The 16,629-nt window shown below is 47.7% G+C and overlaps 5 protein-coding genes across 5 annotated transcripts; 3 read left to right on the top strand and 2 right to left on the bottom strand.

Annotated features, from left to right (window-relative positions):
• Positions 1-453: 453 nt before the first annotated feature.
• Positions 454-4,098, top strand: GIQ15_01184 (methyltransferase; the record flags this gene model as incomplete). The annotated part of the gene is made up of 7 exons (XM_033548601.1): positions 454-1,306; positions 1,378-1,982; positions 2,034-2,054; positions 2,252-2,564; positions 2,654-2,850; positions 2,927-3,925; positions 3,982-4,098. 7 exons carry the CDS (start codon positions 454-456, stop codon positions 4,096-4,098), a joined length of 3,105 nt encoding a protein of 1,034 aa, XP_033409552.1.
• Positions 4,099-8,962: 4,864 nt separating this feature from the next.
• Positions 8,963-10,006, bottom strand: GIQ15_01183 (tRNA-specific adenosine deaminase 1; the record flags this gene model as incomplete). The annotated part of the gene is made up of 1 exon (XM_033548600.1): positions 8,963-10,006. The coding sequence occupies one exon, from the start codon at positions 10,004-10,006 to the stop codon at positions 8,963-8,965; it is 1,044 nt and encodes a 347-aa protein (XP_033409551.1).
• Positions 10,007-11,797: 1,791 nt separating this feature from the next.
• GIQ15_01182 (phosphatidylcholine-hydrolyzing phospholipase C) lies at positions 11,798-12,832 on the top strand (the record flags this gene model as incomplete). Its single annotated transcript, XM_033548599.1, has 3 exons — positions 11,798-12,472; positions 12,538-12,633; positions 12,788-12,832. 3 exons carry the CDS (start codon positions 11,798-11,800, stop codon positions 12,830-12,832), a joined length of 816 nt encoding a protein of 271 aa, XP_033409550.1.
• A 245-nt stretch (positions 12,833-13,077) lies between these two features.
• GIQ15_01181 (protein kinase) lies at positions 13,078-14,576 on the bottom strand (the record flags this gene model as incomplete). Its single annotated transcript, XM_033548598.1, has 5 exons — positions 13,078-13,286; positions 13,346-13,508; positions 13,570-13,880; positions 13,936-14,270; positions 14,332-14,576. The coding sequence occupies 5 exons, from the start codon at positions 14,574-14,576 to the stop codon at positions 13,078-13,080; spliced, it is 1,263 nt and encodes a 420-aa protein (XP_033409549.1).
• A 308-nt stretch (positions 14,577-14,884) lies between these two features.
• Positions 14,885-15,392, top strand: GIQ15_01180 (splicing factor 3B subunit 5; the record flags this gene model as incomplete). The annotated part of the gene is made up of 2 exons (XM_033548597.1): positions 14,885-15,127; positions 15,255-15,392. The coding sequence occupies 2 exons, from the start codon at positions 14,885-14,887 to the stop codon at positions 15,390-15,392; spliced, it is 381 nt and encodes a 126-aa protein (XP_033409548.1).
• Between the last annotated feature and the right edge of the window lie 1,237 nt (positions 15,393-16,629).

Raw genomic sequence — 16,629 nt, 5'->3', positions numbered from 1 at the left:
ATGCTTCAAATAAGCAAAAGCGGGTAGATTAGGTTACTCGTAGAGTTCACAAGCCTCTGCATTAGATGAATCTCAGAATATAGATAGTTCAGCGCTCCAAAACTTTATCAACCACCAATTTATGAGATAGCACGGCATGACCCATGGTCCCTATATTGACCTGGTCCAGTCAACGTCAGTAAATTCTAAATGGATACAACGCATGAGACGTGTAGGTGTTTTACTGGAGCCTGCCTATAGATCTGAATAAAGGGAAAAAAGTACTCACACCGCATTGATAGAAGCTCGGTAGGCAAGTCCGGCACCTTAGAATCAGCGCCTAGGATAGTAAGATCCTATCACAGGCCAGGTTGTAATAGTACTGCTGACTCAATTATAAATATCTGGAAAGCCCCTATCAGGATTCATATACACAGACCATTTTAGACTTGTTATATAGGCTTCCATTTCGCAATGACGGTCGTTACGGACACCCCCATCGTTGCAGAGGCGCTGTTTGACCAAATCTCTGAGACGTATGAAGATGCATACGGCGACAACATTGGATTGAACACGGCCTTTGCCAGGCTAAATGAATATCATGAGCCTGGCTCATCAATTCTCGACGTCGGCTGTGGTCCTGGGGGGCCTGCATCCCGCCTGATCAAAGCGGGCTTTAACGTTACAGGCATCGACGTCTCGCAAAATATGATTGACTTTTGCCAAAAGAATTTCGCTGGCACCTTTCACAAGGCTAATATGACGACCTATGATCCACCTCAACAATTTGACGCCATCGTTTCACTTTTCAACCTGTTCCAGGAATCATATACAACAACATACTCAATGCTGTTCAAAATGGCATCCTGGCTCCGTCCTGGCGGCACTCTCATCCTGGGAACAATCGCCGCAGAGGATTATACTGACGATGAAGCCGCTCTAAGGACCATCCGGCAAAATCAGTACATTGAGCACTTCGGCGCTGATTTCATGGGAAGAGTTATCCCTGCCACGTTCATCACCATGAGAGGGTGGCTCAGCATCGTGCAACAGGCAGGACTCTTCATCCACGTCGTTGACCACTGTGGGTTCGAAATCAAGGGCTGTGGCCGCAAGGAGAAACATTTGTTTATCACCGCCAAGAAGCTAAACTTGGAACCGCTCTTCGGGCCGTACCCTTTGCCCAATTCGCGAAGGCGTCCACATCTTCTGAGTGAGGGAGCATGGAAACCTTTTGCAGAGCGGCTTACGCGTCATGAGTTTGATGCTGTGCTCAAGGCTGTCGAGTCGAATAAAGAGGTCCTTGACATTGGTAGTGGCCATGGCGGTGAGTAGATGGATACTTTAATTTCCCCCTATATCTGTCTAATCGATACTGATGCATCTGCTCCGCTTCAGAATTACCAGTAGCAATCGCTAAGCAGCTTGGCAAAGCTTACGCCATTGAACCAAACTGCGACAGAAACGAGCTTCTTGTCAGCAACAGCTCACAATCGAGCGTTGAGATCCGCCAAGGAACAGCCGAGAAGCTGCCCTTCGAGGACAACAAGTTTGACGCCGCCGTAGCCCTCTGGATCCTACATTACGTCGACGACCTAGAGCAGTCGCTCACCGAAATGGCCCGCGTGGTAGATCCTACCGCTCCCAACGCCCGCATCGTCATCGTCCAGGGGGCACCAGACAACGAAGTCGTCAACCTCATCAACAAGGCTTGTGCCTCCATCGCTCAGGAGAGCATGTTGCCTGGGGAATCTGCCATTGACCACCAGGGCTTACTGCTCGCCACGGCAGCCAGAGTCTTTACCCAGCACGGATTCGGCGACGTCTCGGTTGCACGGGTCGATGCGCACTGCAACTTCCCCGAGGAGGACATTTCCGTTCGCTGCAGCAAGGCAACGGATGTCCTGACAGATTTCTGGTACAAGGATCATCCGCGAAACGGTGACATGAAAAAGGTGTTCCCGTCAGTCTTGAAGGAGCATTTTGCAAGTAGGCCGCTGGAGGTCGGTGATCAGGCTGTAATCTTAATTGCGAAGCCAACTATCTCACAATAGTTAGACCAAGGCCTGGCGAAGGTATTTTAGCCATCAAATGCAGTCTTTTGCCGATGCGAGGCCTCTTCTCGCTCGTAGTTGGTTAGATATACACAATATCAACACGTTAACTACGTGTGGTCAAGATGTCAAACTGCGCGGAGGTTAAAAGAGGCTTTTCACGTGACGATGCCTCACGACCTACCGAATTAGGTACCTGATGTACTTACGGTGGACAGGGGGATCTATATAAAGGTGCAGTTATCCCCCTAGAAATCAGAAATTATGTCGAGTTTCTTCAATTGGCACTTGCCTCGATACAATACTGCGGTCCTACCATGTCTCTTCTGGTACCAACTTCGGTGGCCGGAGTTATTGCCTTCTTCTGCTCCCTAGTAGCTCTCCATCATGTTGTTACCAAGCTTCGTGTATACATCAAGCTGCGACATATCAATGGCCCGCCATCGGCCAACTTCTCTAGCTGGCTACATATGAGAGCTCTCCTACAATATAAGCCCGCCGAATGGTATCAGCATGTCACCGAAAACTATGGTGTGTGCCATCCTTTTCATTGGTCATGTAGCTACCAGGCATCGAACCGTCTTTTGGCAAACTAACAACTTGACTTGCCCCATTTTTAGGACCAATCGCCAAAATTGCACCCAACCTCATCGTCACGTCCTCGCCAGAAATATGGATGAATATAAACACCAAGCCTGGCTACACTCGTGCCGACTGGTTCTTTAGAGCTATGCGTGTCGACTATCAGCATGATCATCTCTTTTCGCTGACGGATAATGCTGAACATGATCGGAGACGAAAGCTTCTCGGCCCTGGGGTAATTTTATTTTCTACTACTTACTATTAAAGGGTTGTTTTCTTTTTCTGACTATCAAATTAATCGTCTTGACCAGTTCTATGGAACTGAATGCTCCTTTGAACTATCCATCAATGAGCGTCTTGAGGAGCTACTTCATCTCATCAAATCCAAGTACCTCTCCTCTGACTCAAACATGGTACCTGTGGACATGGCAGCCAAGGTCCAGTATTATACCCATGACGTTATCAGTACCATTACTTTCGGCAAGCCTTTCGATATGCTCCAGAACGATACTGATACAAATGCCTACATCCAGTCGATAAAAGAGGGGTTCCTCGTTGCCAATGTTCTAATTGCCCTCGGACTTGCAAAGATCTCTCAATCGTCACTTATCGGCCCAGCACTAACTCCTGGACCCAACGAAGAGACAGGATATGGAAAATTACTTGCAGTGTCCACCAAAATGATAAAGGAACGCGAGGCGAATCCCCACGAAAAATCAGAGGACATGCTCGACTCATTTATCAGGCATGGTATAACGGGTGATGCCCTGCGTTCCGAGATTCTCGACGCCGTTGTCATTGGATCGTTTGGGCCTTGCTACAGCATCTGCTCGGTAATTCTACTCACCATACAAAACCAGCTCGTCCTCTCCAAACTTCGACGCGAGATTGATGAAGCTGTTTCTACCAGCAAAGCGCCCCATGCAGGCGACGGAGTCATAAGCTTCGCACAAACAAAGCAGCTTCCATACTTGCAAGCCGTTATTCGAGAATCGCTACGAATGCTGCCGCCCCTCGTAGGCCTCTTCCCCCGAAATGTCCCCGCTGGGGGAGATTCGGTTACAGTAGCCGGCAAGACCGTAATCCTACCTGAAGGTACCTGCATAGGACGATCGGTATATGCCATGTACCGCTGCAAGGAAACCTACGGCCAGGACGCTGATGTATTTAGACCGGAACGCTGGTTTGAGCCTGACGGTGCTAAGCTTGCGAACATGATTCGCGTTAACGAACTCATTTTTAACCATGGTAAGTATCAGTGTATGGGGAGGGTCATCGCCCATACTGAAATATCAAAGGCAGTCTTTGAAGTAAGTACCAAATTTCCGAACACACATCACCATATGTCTAACAATGTGATGATAAGCTGCTACGAACTTTTGACTTTGACCTTGTTGATCGAAGGAACGCTCCTTGGAAGGCGGTCGACATGTTTGGTGTTTATGGGGTGTCTGATTTCTGGGTACATGTTAGAGAGCGTTGAATATACTACCATGTCTAATGTCAATTTATCAGAATATGCAAATGATCGACACGATTATGACGTCCCTATCATTCTATTCTTATCAGTACATATTCTTATGAAGGCGTGCCCAGGAAGCGAGGGCACCTATGAAACTGAGGTGTAGCTCTAGCCATGGTTGCAACAGGACTCTTAATGACCTGCGGAAAGATAGTTAAAGGAGCCAACCTGACATATTTATCCGGATTATGATTAAGCCAGCATCAGGGGTTTCCGTCGAGCTATCGACTATCTAGTTGGCGATGTACTGTTTTGTACCCTCCCTAGAGGCAAGCCATAAAAGTGGGAGTCAAAGACTTTGAGCAGCTAGGCTAGTTTGATTGATCGCCCTATTTAACATCCTGGAACTTCTGGGACCATTGGACTCAATATTGAAAGCAAACCAGTCGGCCTTATGTACTCAACTTGAAAACAACAAAGAAAGAAGCATACCTTCGTCTCGGGCGAGGGATTCCCCGGTTTATTTGTTTTGCATAGTGCCATCATATAGTTAGGTTATCCAGCCGCAGGAAAATTTAATCAGCGGAACATATCAAAGCCTTGTCGCCCATGCTACCGCAAACTTTGTACTATCAACTTCTTTGGAGATGATGAATATATTAAAAGCGTCCTTACACCAACTACGATCTCGAATCACAAAGTCCTTTAGGGCTCCCTCACAGCTGACATCGCTAGAACGTGTTACTTCTTACCCAGTCACTGAAGAGCCAGACTATTACCAGCCTGGTGGATTTCACCCAATTTGTTTAGGAGCTACCTTCCATCATGGCCAATTCACTATCCTGAGGAAACTTGGATATGGGCAATACTCTACAGTTTGGCTAGCTAAAGATTCTAAGTGTGTTGCCTGTCACCGTCGCGTAACTACCAAGCTAACCGATAAGTTAGGCATCAGAGATACGCGGCGCTTAAGGTGCTAAGGGCTGATTGTTATGGCGGGCCCCATGACATACTCGAGAGAGAAATCCTCTCGAGAATTTCGGAAGTGTCTAGGCAAAGTTCCCATGAAGGCCGCAACTACGTGTCTCATCTTCTTGATCAATTCACGCATACAGGGCCTAATGGAGATCATGTTTGCTTAGCGTTCGATGTATTAGGGCACCACTTAGGCTACCAAACTATCAGGTATCAAGATGGCAAGTTGCCTGTAAAAGCTGTGAAGGTGATCACACGGCAGATTCTTCTGGGGCTTGACTTCCTTCACAGAGAGTGTGGTATTGTTCATACTGGTATGGAAAATCCTGATATAGGCGGTTTACTATATTGCTGACACCTCCTATTTTATTAACAGATTTGAAACCAACGAATATACTCCTAGAGTTGGAGAATCCATACAGTACCATTTCCCAGTACCTGTCGGAAGTTCCTGCCCGAACAGGCTCTCATTGTGGCGTTGCAACACCTCTTCGAGAGGTCATACCAACATCGCTTGTCTCGAAAACAAAACATATCCACGTTAGACTCATCGATTTTGGTGTCGGTAGGTAGTTAGTTTATTTCAACCCCCTTTACACATAGCTTACTGTGATTATAGCATCATGGAGAGAGCGTCATTTGTCAGAATTAATCCAGTCGAGAGCTCTGAGAGCCCCTGAAGTGATTATAGGTGCCCCTTGGGATATTGGTGTGGATATTTGGAGCCTTGGATGCATTGTAAGAATATCTTGATAAAACCTCCGTATTACGGTCCGTTCATTCTAATCGGTATATGACAACAGGTTATGGAGCTTGTTCAAGGGATAGTTATGTTCTCCGGGGAGGCATCAGCGAGAGGGACTTGGACAGCGGAAGATGACCATCTCGCAAGGATCATGGAAATCATCGGTCAATTTCCACCTCACTTTATAAAAAAGGGGAAACGTGGAGGAGAATTTTTTGACAATCAAGGTAAGCCCTTCGACGCTTGTTGATATTTCGTCATTATTTTAATTCGGATTTGCCATAGGGAACCTTCTCCGAATACCTGATCTGGGGCCTACCTCCCTTGAACGCCTGGTGAACGGCAAAACAAAACCGTTCCTAAGACCGATTGATATGCCCGAATCTGAAGTGCCAATTTTTATTGATTTCGTTAGGGGTATGCTCGAAATCGACCCTGAGTCCCGAAAGTCTGCAGCTGAGCTATTGCAACACGAATGGATTCATCCGCAAGATCACCATGGATGAGAATGGAAGAAACTTCAGGGGATATAAGATCAATCTTTTATATGATGATCTTTTGATTTTCTCGGATGGCATGTATTTGTATCTTTATCATCTCAGCGTAGTTATATTTCAAATATTCCCAGTAGATAGAACGGGTATTTTCAGTTTGTACAATGATTTTGCATACGGAGCAAACGTCACTTAGCCCACAGCCCAGCAATATTAACACATCTGTTGGACCACAAGGGACAAAAAAGCCTAGTGTCCAATGGTAACCGTTGGGTATAATAAACGATCCGTACCACAGCACAGAGAATCAGACGCATCATCTTCACACAAAAAGATAGAATGTCTACTCTGCTAAGGAGATTATGGCCCTGAGGCTACCCTTCTCTTTCAAGTATCCGAGGAACGTCCCTTTGATGGCACGGAGTTAGATCTAACGCCTCGAGCATAGTAACCGGTTTCCATAATAATGTCGGCTTGCCGTATTTCATTGGGGAGTATGAATCCTCCCTTATATGTGGCCCTCTCTGGGTATGTCACCAGTTCGGAAAACGGATTGACACGGCTCTTTGGTCTACGGGCAGATTCATAATTCTGGAATAGGAGAGCTTTAGAGGTGGAATCTGTGAGCCGCCCTAAACAAAGAACAGACCCAGAATAACCAGCGGCGGGAGTTTGGTCATGCGTAGTACGCCAAAGTAAAGAAGTTGCCTGCGTCCCTGTCTCCCTGTCCCAGTAGTACTCAGCACCCTGGGCAAGAGCAGCGTGTGCCTCTAGCACTATTTCTTGGCCTTCCAAACTAGTCCACGCTCCATTGATGGGATTAACGTGGCAAACGAACAAGGGAGCGCCATCCAACGCATCTGAATAAGAACCCCAGCCTGAAATAGGCGGTGCATTATGCGAATGAGTGACGGCGGGAAGATCATTCGAGGTAATGAGACATAAGTCATGGCGGTAACCCATTGGGTAGGGTAGGGGTCGAGATGGGGCTGGATCATAGGATTTGGAAATTGTTCCAACCTTGAAGCGTCTTCCTTTTAGTCACAGATTATCAAAGACAAAAAAAAAGGTGTTCCTTCTCTTACCATTATGTCTGTACCGGTAATCCGCACCTGGCAATCTATGGGGCTGTTGTTTGCTGCAGTTCTATGTTCGTGGTGTTCACCGCACGATTCTAGGACGCCAGGGGTAGTGGAAGACGCCCAAGGCAAGTGAAACCATTCTAGTGCTGAGCGAACAGAAAGGTACCAGCTAGAGCATCGCATTTTCAAATAGTCGAAATATGAGTTTAGAGTATAGGTTTCCACAAACCCATGGGTAGCCGTGGTGATGACATCTCCTTCATGCATTCGAAGACGTAGACCAAGGGAAACTCCAGTATTGAAGTCTCCTGGACGGCTTGCAACCGTTGAAGACGATGGAGCTGGGTGGAGCGCCAAGTCGCATCTAACAACATCATATCCCATCCTTTGGCCCCCAATACTGTCACACATTTTTGAAACCCATTCTGCCTCCATGTCGCTTTTGCTGGAAAATAAGACGATCACCCATCCTGATATCAGGACACGCACTCCGACTGACGTTGGCCAAAACGCTCGAAACACTTGAAGGTCTTCAGGCCTTAGAAGGCGGCGAGGGTTGATATGTCTGATTAAAGGACAATCACGGAAGGGAATGCCAACATACGTGTTTCGTGGAAATGGGAATTCATGATAGGGGTAGATGTGAACCTCTCTTCCTCCAACGTGGGTTTCTATTGTCCTTTCCTCGTCATTAGTGCCGTTATGTACCGTCCAGACGTCACCTGTATCGGTGGTCATAACGTGGACCGTTTCAAAAACTTCTAAGGAAGGGTGAAACGAGTGAAGAAGCTGCTCATTTTCCTTCTTTACGCTCGTGACAAGCCTCGCTTGGGCACGCAACGCTGGCATATTTGCACAATGAGGAAGCCCTACCAACATCTTTAGTTTCGTAACGCCATGTCAATATAATGAATGAGACACTTACGTGAGATTTCTCTTATGGGGGAAGGGAAGGGGATGCTTCTTTCGAAGTATTCATATCCATCGCCCCAGAGCCTTCCCACCCACACGTAAATGGATCCATCTTCGCGCATCTTCGCGTCCTATCATGTTGAGGACCGCCATGATGGTGATCCTCGACGGCTGCTCCTCGAGACTCGGTCATTTTATCGACGAAGACGACAGCTTGGGAAGAAAAGACAACTATTTCCAGGTCCCACCAACGCCTCCGCGTTCTACCTTGTCGTGGAGAATCCACATTCAGGTGCCAGAATTTTAACCAGCTTCCCCTTCGACTGACGGCGCACCAGGGCATGCATATTCACTTGATATGTATGGCGGGATGACGGACGTGGCTTGCAGGGATCTTGCAGAGTTCTTTTGCAGGGAGAGAGTTTGTTTTGTCCCTTGGACGTTGGATGTTGAAGGTGAAGGTTTGGTAGCCGCCACCTGCACTGAGACGCGATCACTATGTCATCACGTGGTTTCCGCTATGGTTCTATCAGGTGGCCCAGGGAACCTTCACTCGAATTCACGAAGCTGCATCTTGACAAAGCAGCCATATTCTCATACTAGAGCTGAAGATGGACCCGGATATCCATTTGACTTTAGTGAGAAGATATGATTTATTGTCAAGATAGCTAGCTTTGTCACAAAGGTTGGGACCTCTCAATCTTTGCCTTCGCAGGTATATCGAACACGTCCAACCCCCAACCCCCATCGCCCTGGTTGCGTATCCAGTTTTGGAGTACATACCGCGCATCGCCCTGGACCAGATGCCGTTGCAACGAGAGTCTCATTATTATGGACATAGATTTCAGTGAATTATAAGTAGGGGCCGAAAGGACGCATTCACTCACTGACGAGCTATACGTATCATCAAATGGCCCTGGTGCGACCTTACAACACTCTTGCAAGAGTTGTACGCTATCACGTAGGAGTGCCCACATCCTAGCTCGAGACAATGCGCTGGCCTTCTTATACCCAGGCGAGTTCAAACGGTAGCCCTGCTTGACTCCGTTTATCAAGGTTTCGTTGAGATTCGTTGGTGCCGTTTTGAAGTATTCTTTGTGCCATTCTTCCTGGAATAGCTGAGGAGTCTGATTACCCATTGCTGAGAAAGGCGGTCGTGTTGAATATGACGGAGGCGCAGTCCAGACGGCTGATACATTTCCGGTTTTCACATTTCCCTGTGGCGACGTACCAGTGGGCTTCCCATACTTCCACATCGCCTCAAAAACATCCATTGGTAATGAGCAGACCGTGAAAGGATGAAATCGAAAGGTTCCACCTATTGCTGGTGTAGACACCCACACCTGGTCCTTTAACCGCCGCATGCGCCCCGTTTCTCCCCCACCGAACGATCGGTCGCACCCCACACGATTCAGTTCATCCTCTGGTAGAATGATATTGGAGATATATGCATTTGGAGTTGGCACGATAAGCAAGCTCGTTGGAAAGGATAGAATGGAAGTCACTTGCTTCAAGGCAAGCTTATCTGAGCATGACTTGCTGAGAGTTGACTCTGCATCTGCCCGAGAGGGCTTTCGACGAACGACACCAAGAATTGAAAAGTGAGCTCGACCGTTTAGTAGTGTCTGTGGGGGACCGGCCGAACCTTCGGGGTCCTCCGTTTCAGCGGCAGGGAGCTCCCAAGGTGTATCGTCCTCCTGTGCTGCCATACACAGTTCCATGCTGGCATCTCCACAAGGAGCACATGAGCAATACATCCATATTTTCACGCCTTCCTTTATTTTAAATGGAGGCCGGAATAATCGTGGCTGCGATATGCAATTCGTAGGAGTCTCTTCTCTTCCCATGATTCCACTATTTTCGCACCCTTCTATATTCATCTGCAGAAACTTGGATCCGGAACAAATAGAGGAGACATCACTGCCCAATAATATATCATCAGGCGGGTTAACACAAGGGCCCCCGGTATGCTTTTCCTTGCAGTGGGCCAAAGCAGATTTGCATTCTTCGAGGAGCCAGTGATTGAACGCACGAAGGGCAAGTATTTCAGCATGACTGTCATGAAGTACGAGTCCATTACACCGAGTAACCTGCGACGAGGACAGGCACTTTGCACCAGTTCTATCTCTCAGTCAGTGACTCTGAAATACGCCAGGTTGAAGATGATTCAGCTCCACGCCAATCAATGAGCAGCAAGAACCAATTATATACTTACGCAACAGCAACGCAAGTCAATGTTTCCTCGGGAGTATTTTCCCCTAGAAAGAGTTATCAGTATACTCGCGTATAAAAGTGGGAGAGAGCCGTGGCTCTACTCAGTTTATGGGCAAGGTGATATAGCACAATGAAGAAGTATACATTATTTTTAGAAACTTAAAAATCCTTACCAGTTACCAAGACAATTCCGCTAAGCGGAATCCACTCCCTCAACCCATTGGCATGAATAGTCGGTTTGCTGCGCTGTGGAAGTGCTTCGAAATGCGCATGAACGAGTGATGCAACGCGGCATTCGAGAGGCGGATTGCCGTTCATGAATCTTTGCCTTAGGATATAAGATGAACGGTCAGTTGTAGATAAATGCAATGCCCACAGAGCAGATATTCGTTTCGCTATGGTATGGTTGTCCTTGAATGCGGTTGAAGGGCAGCGTCAAATTATCGTGTAACTATCACGTGATCGCTCAAGGCTCCAATGCAGGTATCCATTTCCCATATATTCACTCCCTGTGTAAACAATAACTGATGACTTCGATACTGGACCGAGATCACTCCGATATTTATATCACGCTCGCCATTTATCAGGAGGAGAGTCCCCGTTCACTCCTAGTGGTTGATTCATCAGCCAGAGCCACCGAATGTTCGTGTGAAGACCAGGGATCTCGTCCCCAAGGTTACCCCAGGTTGTATTCGTGGGGTAGGACGCTCCAGCAGCCTTGAAGAAAGAAAGGCGTGTAGGTTTCGACGTATCTAGTGGAGAGAGGCCTTGTCTCTGAGGATAAGAAAGTCCGCGGCGAGCTAGTCAAGGCGATCGATCAGCTGGTCATGCTGGAACATCACGGGAGTCTCAGGGCCTAAAGCGGTAAGCTCAGCTCCAGCGTATATATAACGACGCCTACGACGCCTGGTCGCGGTCAATGGTCGATGGATAATCAAGTTTGATTATCATTCTTGACATATCTAGTAGAGACTACTCCTTGTCCCGTTGTTCTATCCCCGCGGGCCGAAGTACGCCATCAGACCGTTTCGCCTTCTTGAGTCCATGACCTGTTGATGACGTCTTATCAACGTCTATAGCCCGGGAATACGCCCTTCAACGGTTCCAGATCTTTGACGCCAATCGGATTCTCACCATAGAATATTAATACCGATGTGTCTAGACTTGTTGGCTGTTCTAAGGCGGCGGAAAAAAGCGTCTTCAAGTAATGGCGGAAGACTAAGCTACAAAGGAGAGAAGAAAGTATCTACAAGTACAGCCACCCTACAAGCTTGTTGTGTTGATTATCAAACTAAACAATGCATATAGAATTTGTCTTTGTGGAACATTGCTTGCAGGGCAACGCCGTCTCCCTAAAGGTCGGGGTTGACACTGAGGTTCCTGCCAAAAGCCTTCCGCTAAAACTCCCCAACGGCCTAGCTTTGACCTATGGAGAGATTCTTGGGTTAGCCGGCGATCTTTATGGAACAGATGAACCCATTAGTGACGGTGTCACGGAAAACGAGCGACAACATCGCTTTCTCAAGGCATTCGACACGTTGGCAAACGACACAAAGTACGCCCCAGAAGAGGCTACCAAACTCCTTGAAATTCTTCATGATGAAATCAATGAAGTCAATAAGGCTATACAGGAAGGCAGACAGCCTTCAGAAGTCCACAATCGACTCAAAGTTTCGATCGGCCAAAGCCTTGGGATGGCAACCTTATTCCGACCAAGTGGGATACCATCCTTCCTAGGCCTTGCTCTGATTAACTTCGATCACTTTGGTAGAGATGCTGAGATAGCGTATAATGCTGGTCATAGTGCTGCTATCAAGTATGCATTGCGTGCGGATAGTGATTTGGCATTGGCGTATGCTATGAATGCGTTTGCAGATCACTTTTTGCATGACCACTTTTCTGCTGGCCACCTTCGTGTTCCGCGTCGCATGCTTCATGGCGGTAGCTTGAATTCTGCAGATGCCTGCTCCAAGGTAAGCAAGTTCTTTTGATTTATTGACTCAGCCTATGACAAACATCTACTAACCTGATGGACTAGTTGATGCATGACGAAGACGGTTCCATTGGACTGAGAGTCAAGAACTTAAATGGCGACTCTTGGGTTGCCTACGGTGACTCGCTTTTATTTGATGACGTGAGTAAACGGCATCGGGAAATATTCATAAAGGGTCAACAAGCGTCAGTCGATGAGATATTCCGGGCCTGGAAGTATAAGACCGTCCCAACAACTTTCGAGGCATGGAAATATGCACCTACCATGGAATCTGCCCTATCACAACAGGCTCTAGCTCCTCTGTTCGTTCTTTCTTCTGGAGAAGACGGGAAACCGATAGTTCTAAGACGACGAAACGTGAGCGATAGGAGAACAATTGACTATATACCAAACTGGACATATACTGGAACATTGTGGAAATGTAGATGGAGTGGACGATGGAACTATCCAATACGCATTGATGACGAATAGAATACGTATCGCTTATTGATATATGTTTACTTATATTACAGCACATGATATAGTAGATTTTTCTGTCCCGGCGCTATCACCGTTAGGCAATAAGTACTACTAGGCTTCCTAGTATTAGCTGTGGCCCCGTTGACCTTGCGACGTCGATTCGTGATTCAACCAAGGGTCCATCAGTAGCTCCCTAGCGCTCCTCCTCTTCTCTGGCAGCCAGGTCAACATTGAGCGCATGAAGCTCAGAAACGCTAGCTTATCCGTCCCCTCAAGATGTTGCTCAGAGTCTTCTAACGAGAGCGGAGGAAGCGGAGGGTTTCCTTTCCAATTTCCTATAGCAAATCGAATATCAGGCATCAAGCTTAGTAACGCATGGCAGTTGCAAACGCACCTTCTTCATCAAATACTAAAGGTGTGTTTGGGCTGCGTTGTTGGAACTCCTTTGGTGGGATGCCCAAATATGCAGTCATCTCTGCAACATGGTGTCTGTTGTTGTGGAAGCCTTCATCGTCTTGGGCGTCAAAAAGATGTTTATTCTCTATCATGTCCCAGATCTATAAAATGGGGACTCATGGAGTCAGAAAAGTGACGCCACGAAGATATAGGCTGACTCACCACACATGCTGTATTCCATATGTCAGCACTATGCGACCAATCTGTCTGCATGATAATCTCAGGGGCCTTGTAGACCTCTGGTTGTATCTCTTCGTATTGGTAAGAGCCTCTGATCCGAGCCTCCCCAAAATCACAGAGAACGGGGTAACCCCAAGCATGGTTCCTGGGATGCTGAAAGTTTCGAGATGCGTAGATTGTTCTTTCATCATTTATCACCTTACGCGGACATGGATTTTTCTGCTCGGCTTCCTCAAAATTTGCGAGGACACTCGTATCCTCTATGGTCAACATAAGGTTACTGAGTTTAATATCTAATACAAAGTTAGTTAAATATCCCTTCCTGTGAGTCCTGGTACAGGTTCCGACCGCAGTGTGTGATATTGACTTCTGTATGGAGGTAATCCAATGCCTGGAGCAGATACCGGGATACACTTCTGATCATATCCTGCGGTAGAGCTGTAGGTTTTCCTCCGGGTCTTTGTAAATCCCAGAGTGTTGTCTGAAGCGGTGGATGAACAAGACAATGGTGACGGATTCCACCAGGCCGTACAAGCTCGAATGAATCAAGGAGTTCTCGTACGTGCAGTCTCCCAGCATGCGATGAGCGTGAATATCTCAGATAACTGTAGGCCACGATCTCCCGATTCATCCGCTGCGTAGGCGTCTTTGTGTATACTTTGAGAGCAACATAGTCACGCTCCCTAAGAGATGAAGCCAGTCAGTGCTTCATGGCGAAACATTGCAGGATACACGCAGCCATACTCAACGTTGCGGCAAAGCCAAACGGTTGAGTTGGCCCCAAATCCAAGTTTACCAAGCACTCTGTACTTTCCCTTGAATACATCGCCTATATGAACCGGGTAAAATTCTTCCGGATCATAAGCTGGGAGCGTTTCCTCTTCGACAGGTCGACCTGGGCCGTAAGCCTTTGGCTGATTTGCAAAGGGCCTTCGCTGGCCAGGGTTAAGCATTTTTCTCGTCCATCCGAGTAGACATGCTATTTGCATCGAGTGCTTTGGATGAAGCCGGACAGGAGCTATAAGACGAACCCAGTGGATGCATAACGACTGCATCACTATCCTGGATGCCTTCTGCGATTCAAAGGCAGTTTCCTTTTACGTCCTGATATACTCCGTATACTGTCGTCGGTGTCATGGAAGACTGAGATGGGAGTCTCTAAGGGGCGGCCAATCAACTGACCCGGCGCTAATTTTTTTTCCCGTAGAGAGCTCACCTTCAACCAACGTACAACCTCAGTGCTAACAATCTTCTACATTGAAAAGCGCAACAAGCTCTTCTTGCAATATACCTAACGATGGCTGATAAACTGCGCACACTCCAAAACCTCGAGGCACTCCAGGCCCGTTACATAGGCACCGGACACGCCGATACCACCAAGTACGAATGGACGTCTAACATCATTCGCGATAGCTATGCCTCGTACATCGGCCATCCGCCATTGCTTCAATACATGGCTATCGGCATGGGCGAACCAAAGGAGAAAGTTAGAGCTATGATGGTGGAAAAAATGGTTCGTGGAGCAGGGAATCCGCCAGACGTAAGTTGGCATCTTTGCTAAGTTGGGCTTGAGCTATGAGGGTATTTGGAAAACTGACCTGGGGAATCGACATAGACAAATGAATGATCCACTGCAGTTCAACATGTATTTTTTGCGACAAGTATAGACTGATTTGATGGGTGGGTTTGGGGACAGTCCGCTGAAGGAGTTGATGGGCGATAGCCATTCCGGCACGAGGAATCAGAACGATACGCTGCGAGTTAGAACCTGGCCGATTGAAATGAGAATACCGTACTGCAAGTGAATTGAGACGCTTGATAAACACAGCTGCACCGCGGCCTTACTTGGTGATCCGGCTGTGGGCAATACACGTCGAGATATCATGGCCCGACGACTGCATTTGGTCATACTACCAGGTTTGGGCACTTTTGCAGGGTATACAGGCCGGAGAACCTTTTAAAATAGGCAGAATCAAGATGTGAGGATACTTTGGTTGGCATGATAGTTTGGCCAGGGCTCATGACATCCAGAGCATTATTCCGTGAAAGTCACTGGCCCCAAAATAATATAGAAGGGACCAAATACCCCTTTCAACTAGTTAGACCAAATACGAATACCAGAAAAGATTTGGACGGGCCAAAAATTAAATTTGATTCTTTTTTTTGTTAAACTAGTTATAGTAGCGAACTGAAGACAAGCGAATGACAACACAGACGCAAGTGGCATACGAAGCACAGCTCCGATATACAATAAAAGAGGAGAGAGCACAACAAAAAACAAAACCAGCATCCGATTCCCGACTTCCAACGCTGCCCCAATCAATGGAACGAGAGAGTAGATGCCAGGCCGCTCCAGGAGAAATATGACCGAAACGAACAAGAAGTGAAAAACCAGCCTGGAGCAAAGGGGATGAGCCTAGTGGGTGTGGCCCCGTTTCCGGATAGAGGGAGTGTGCTGTACTGGTGGAGAGAGAGCGTGGGAAGCAACACACGCTGCTGGTGTGGGAGTAAAGGGTCGACGGTGGGAACAATCACAGATCGTTCGCAGCGGACGCTCGATATTCCAGACGTGCACCCGTGGCCCGTGAAGGCAGACGAGCGCCCAGCAGTGAGGAGCTATGCCACTTCCTCTCCCAGCAGCATAGTACATCCGACTCGCCAGAAGGGGCCGAAACGACGCGGATATAGATTCCATACCAGATGAAAACCCATCCGACGTCAGGGGGGTCGCGTGTCCTCCTCCTCACCAATCCAACCGAATGGATCGCCTGTTCAGTAACCAGTACCGAAATGAGTTCCAGACAACGACGCGGAGGAGGCGGTCGATGGAGCGTGGTACGCTGGCGCGGGCGTTGGTGGTCGGACTAGCCGCCAGAACTGCCTGTAGAGCACTCACGCACCACGACTTCCAAAGACTGTCTGATCCGCGTCCGCGACAAACAAGGACAATAAAAGGAAAACATTTCCAGCCGCGAGGCATATCAGTCTTGATGATATCGTATGCGAGACATGAACAAATGAAACGTAAAAAACAATCCACCC

The sequence above is a fragment of the Arthroderma uncinatum genome (assembly GCF_011692745.1).
Source record: "Arthroderma uncinatum strain CBS 119779 chromosome Unknown scaffold1, whole genome shotgun sequence".
NCBI lineage: Eukaryota > Fungi > Ascomycota > Eurotiomycetes > Onygenales > Arthrodermataceae > Arthroderma > Arthroderma uncinatum.
This window is presented reverse-complemented; position numbering and strand designations above follow the sequence as displayed.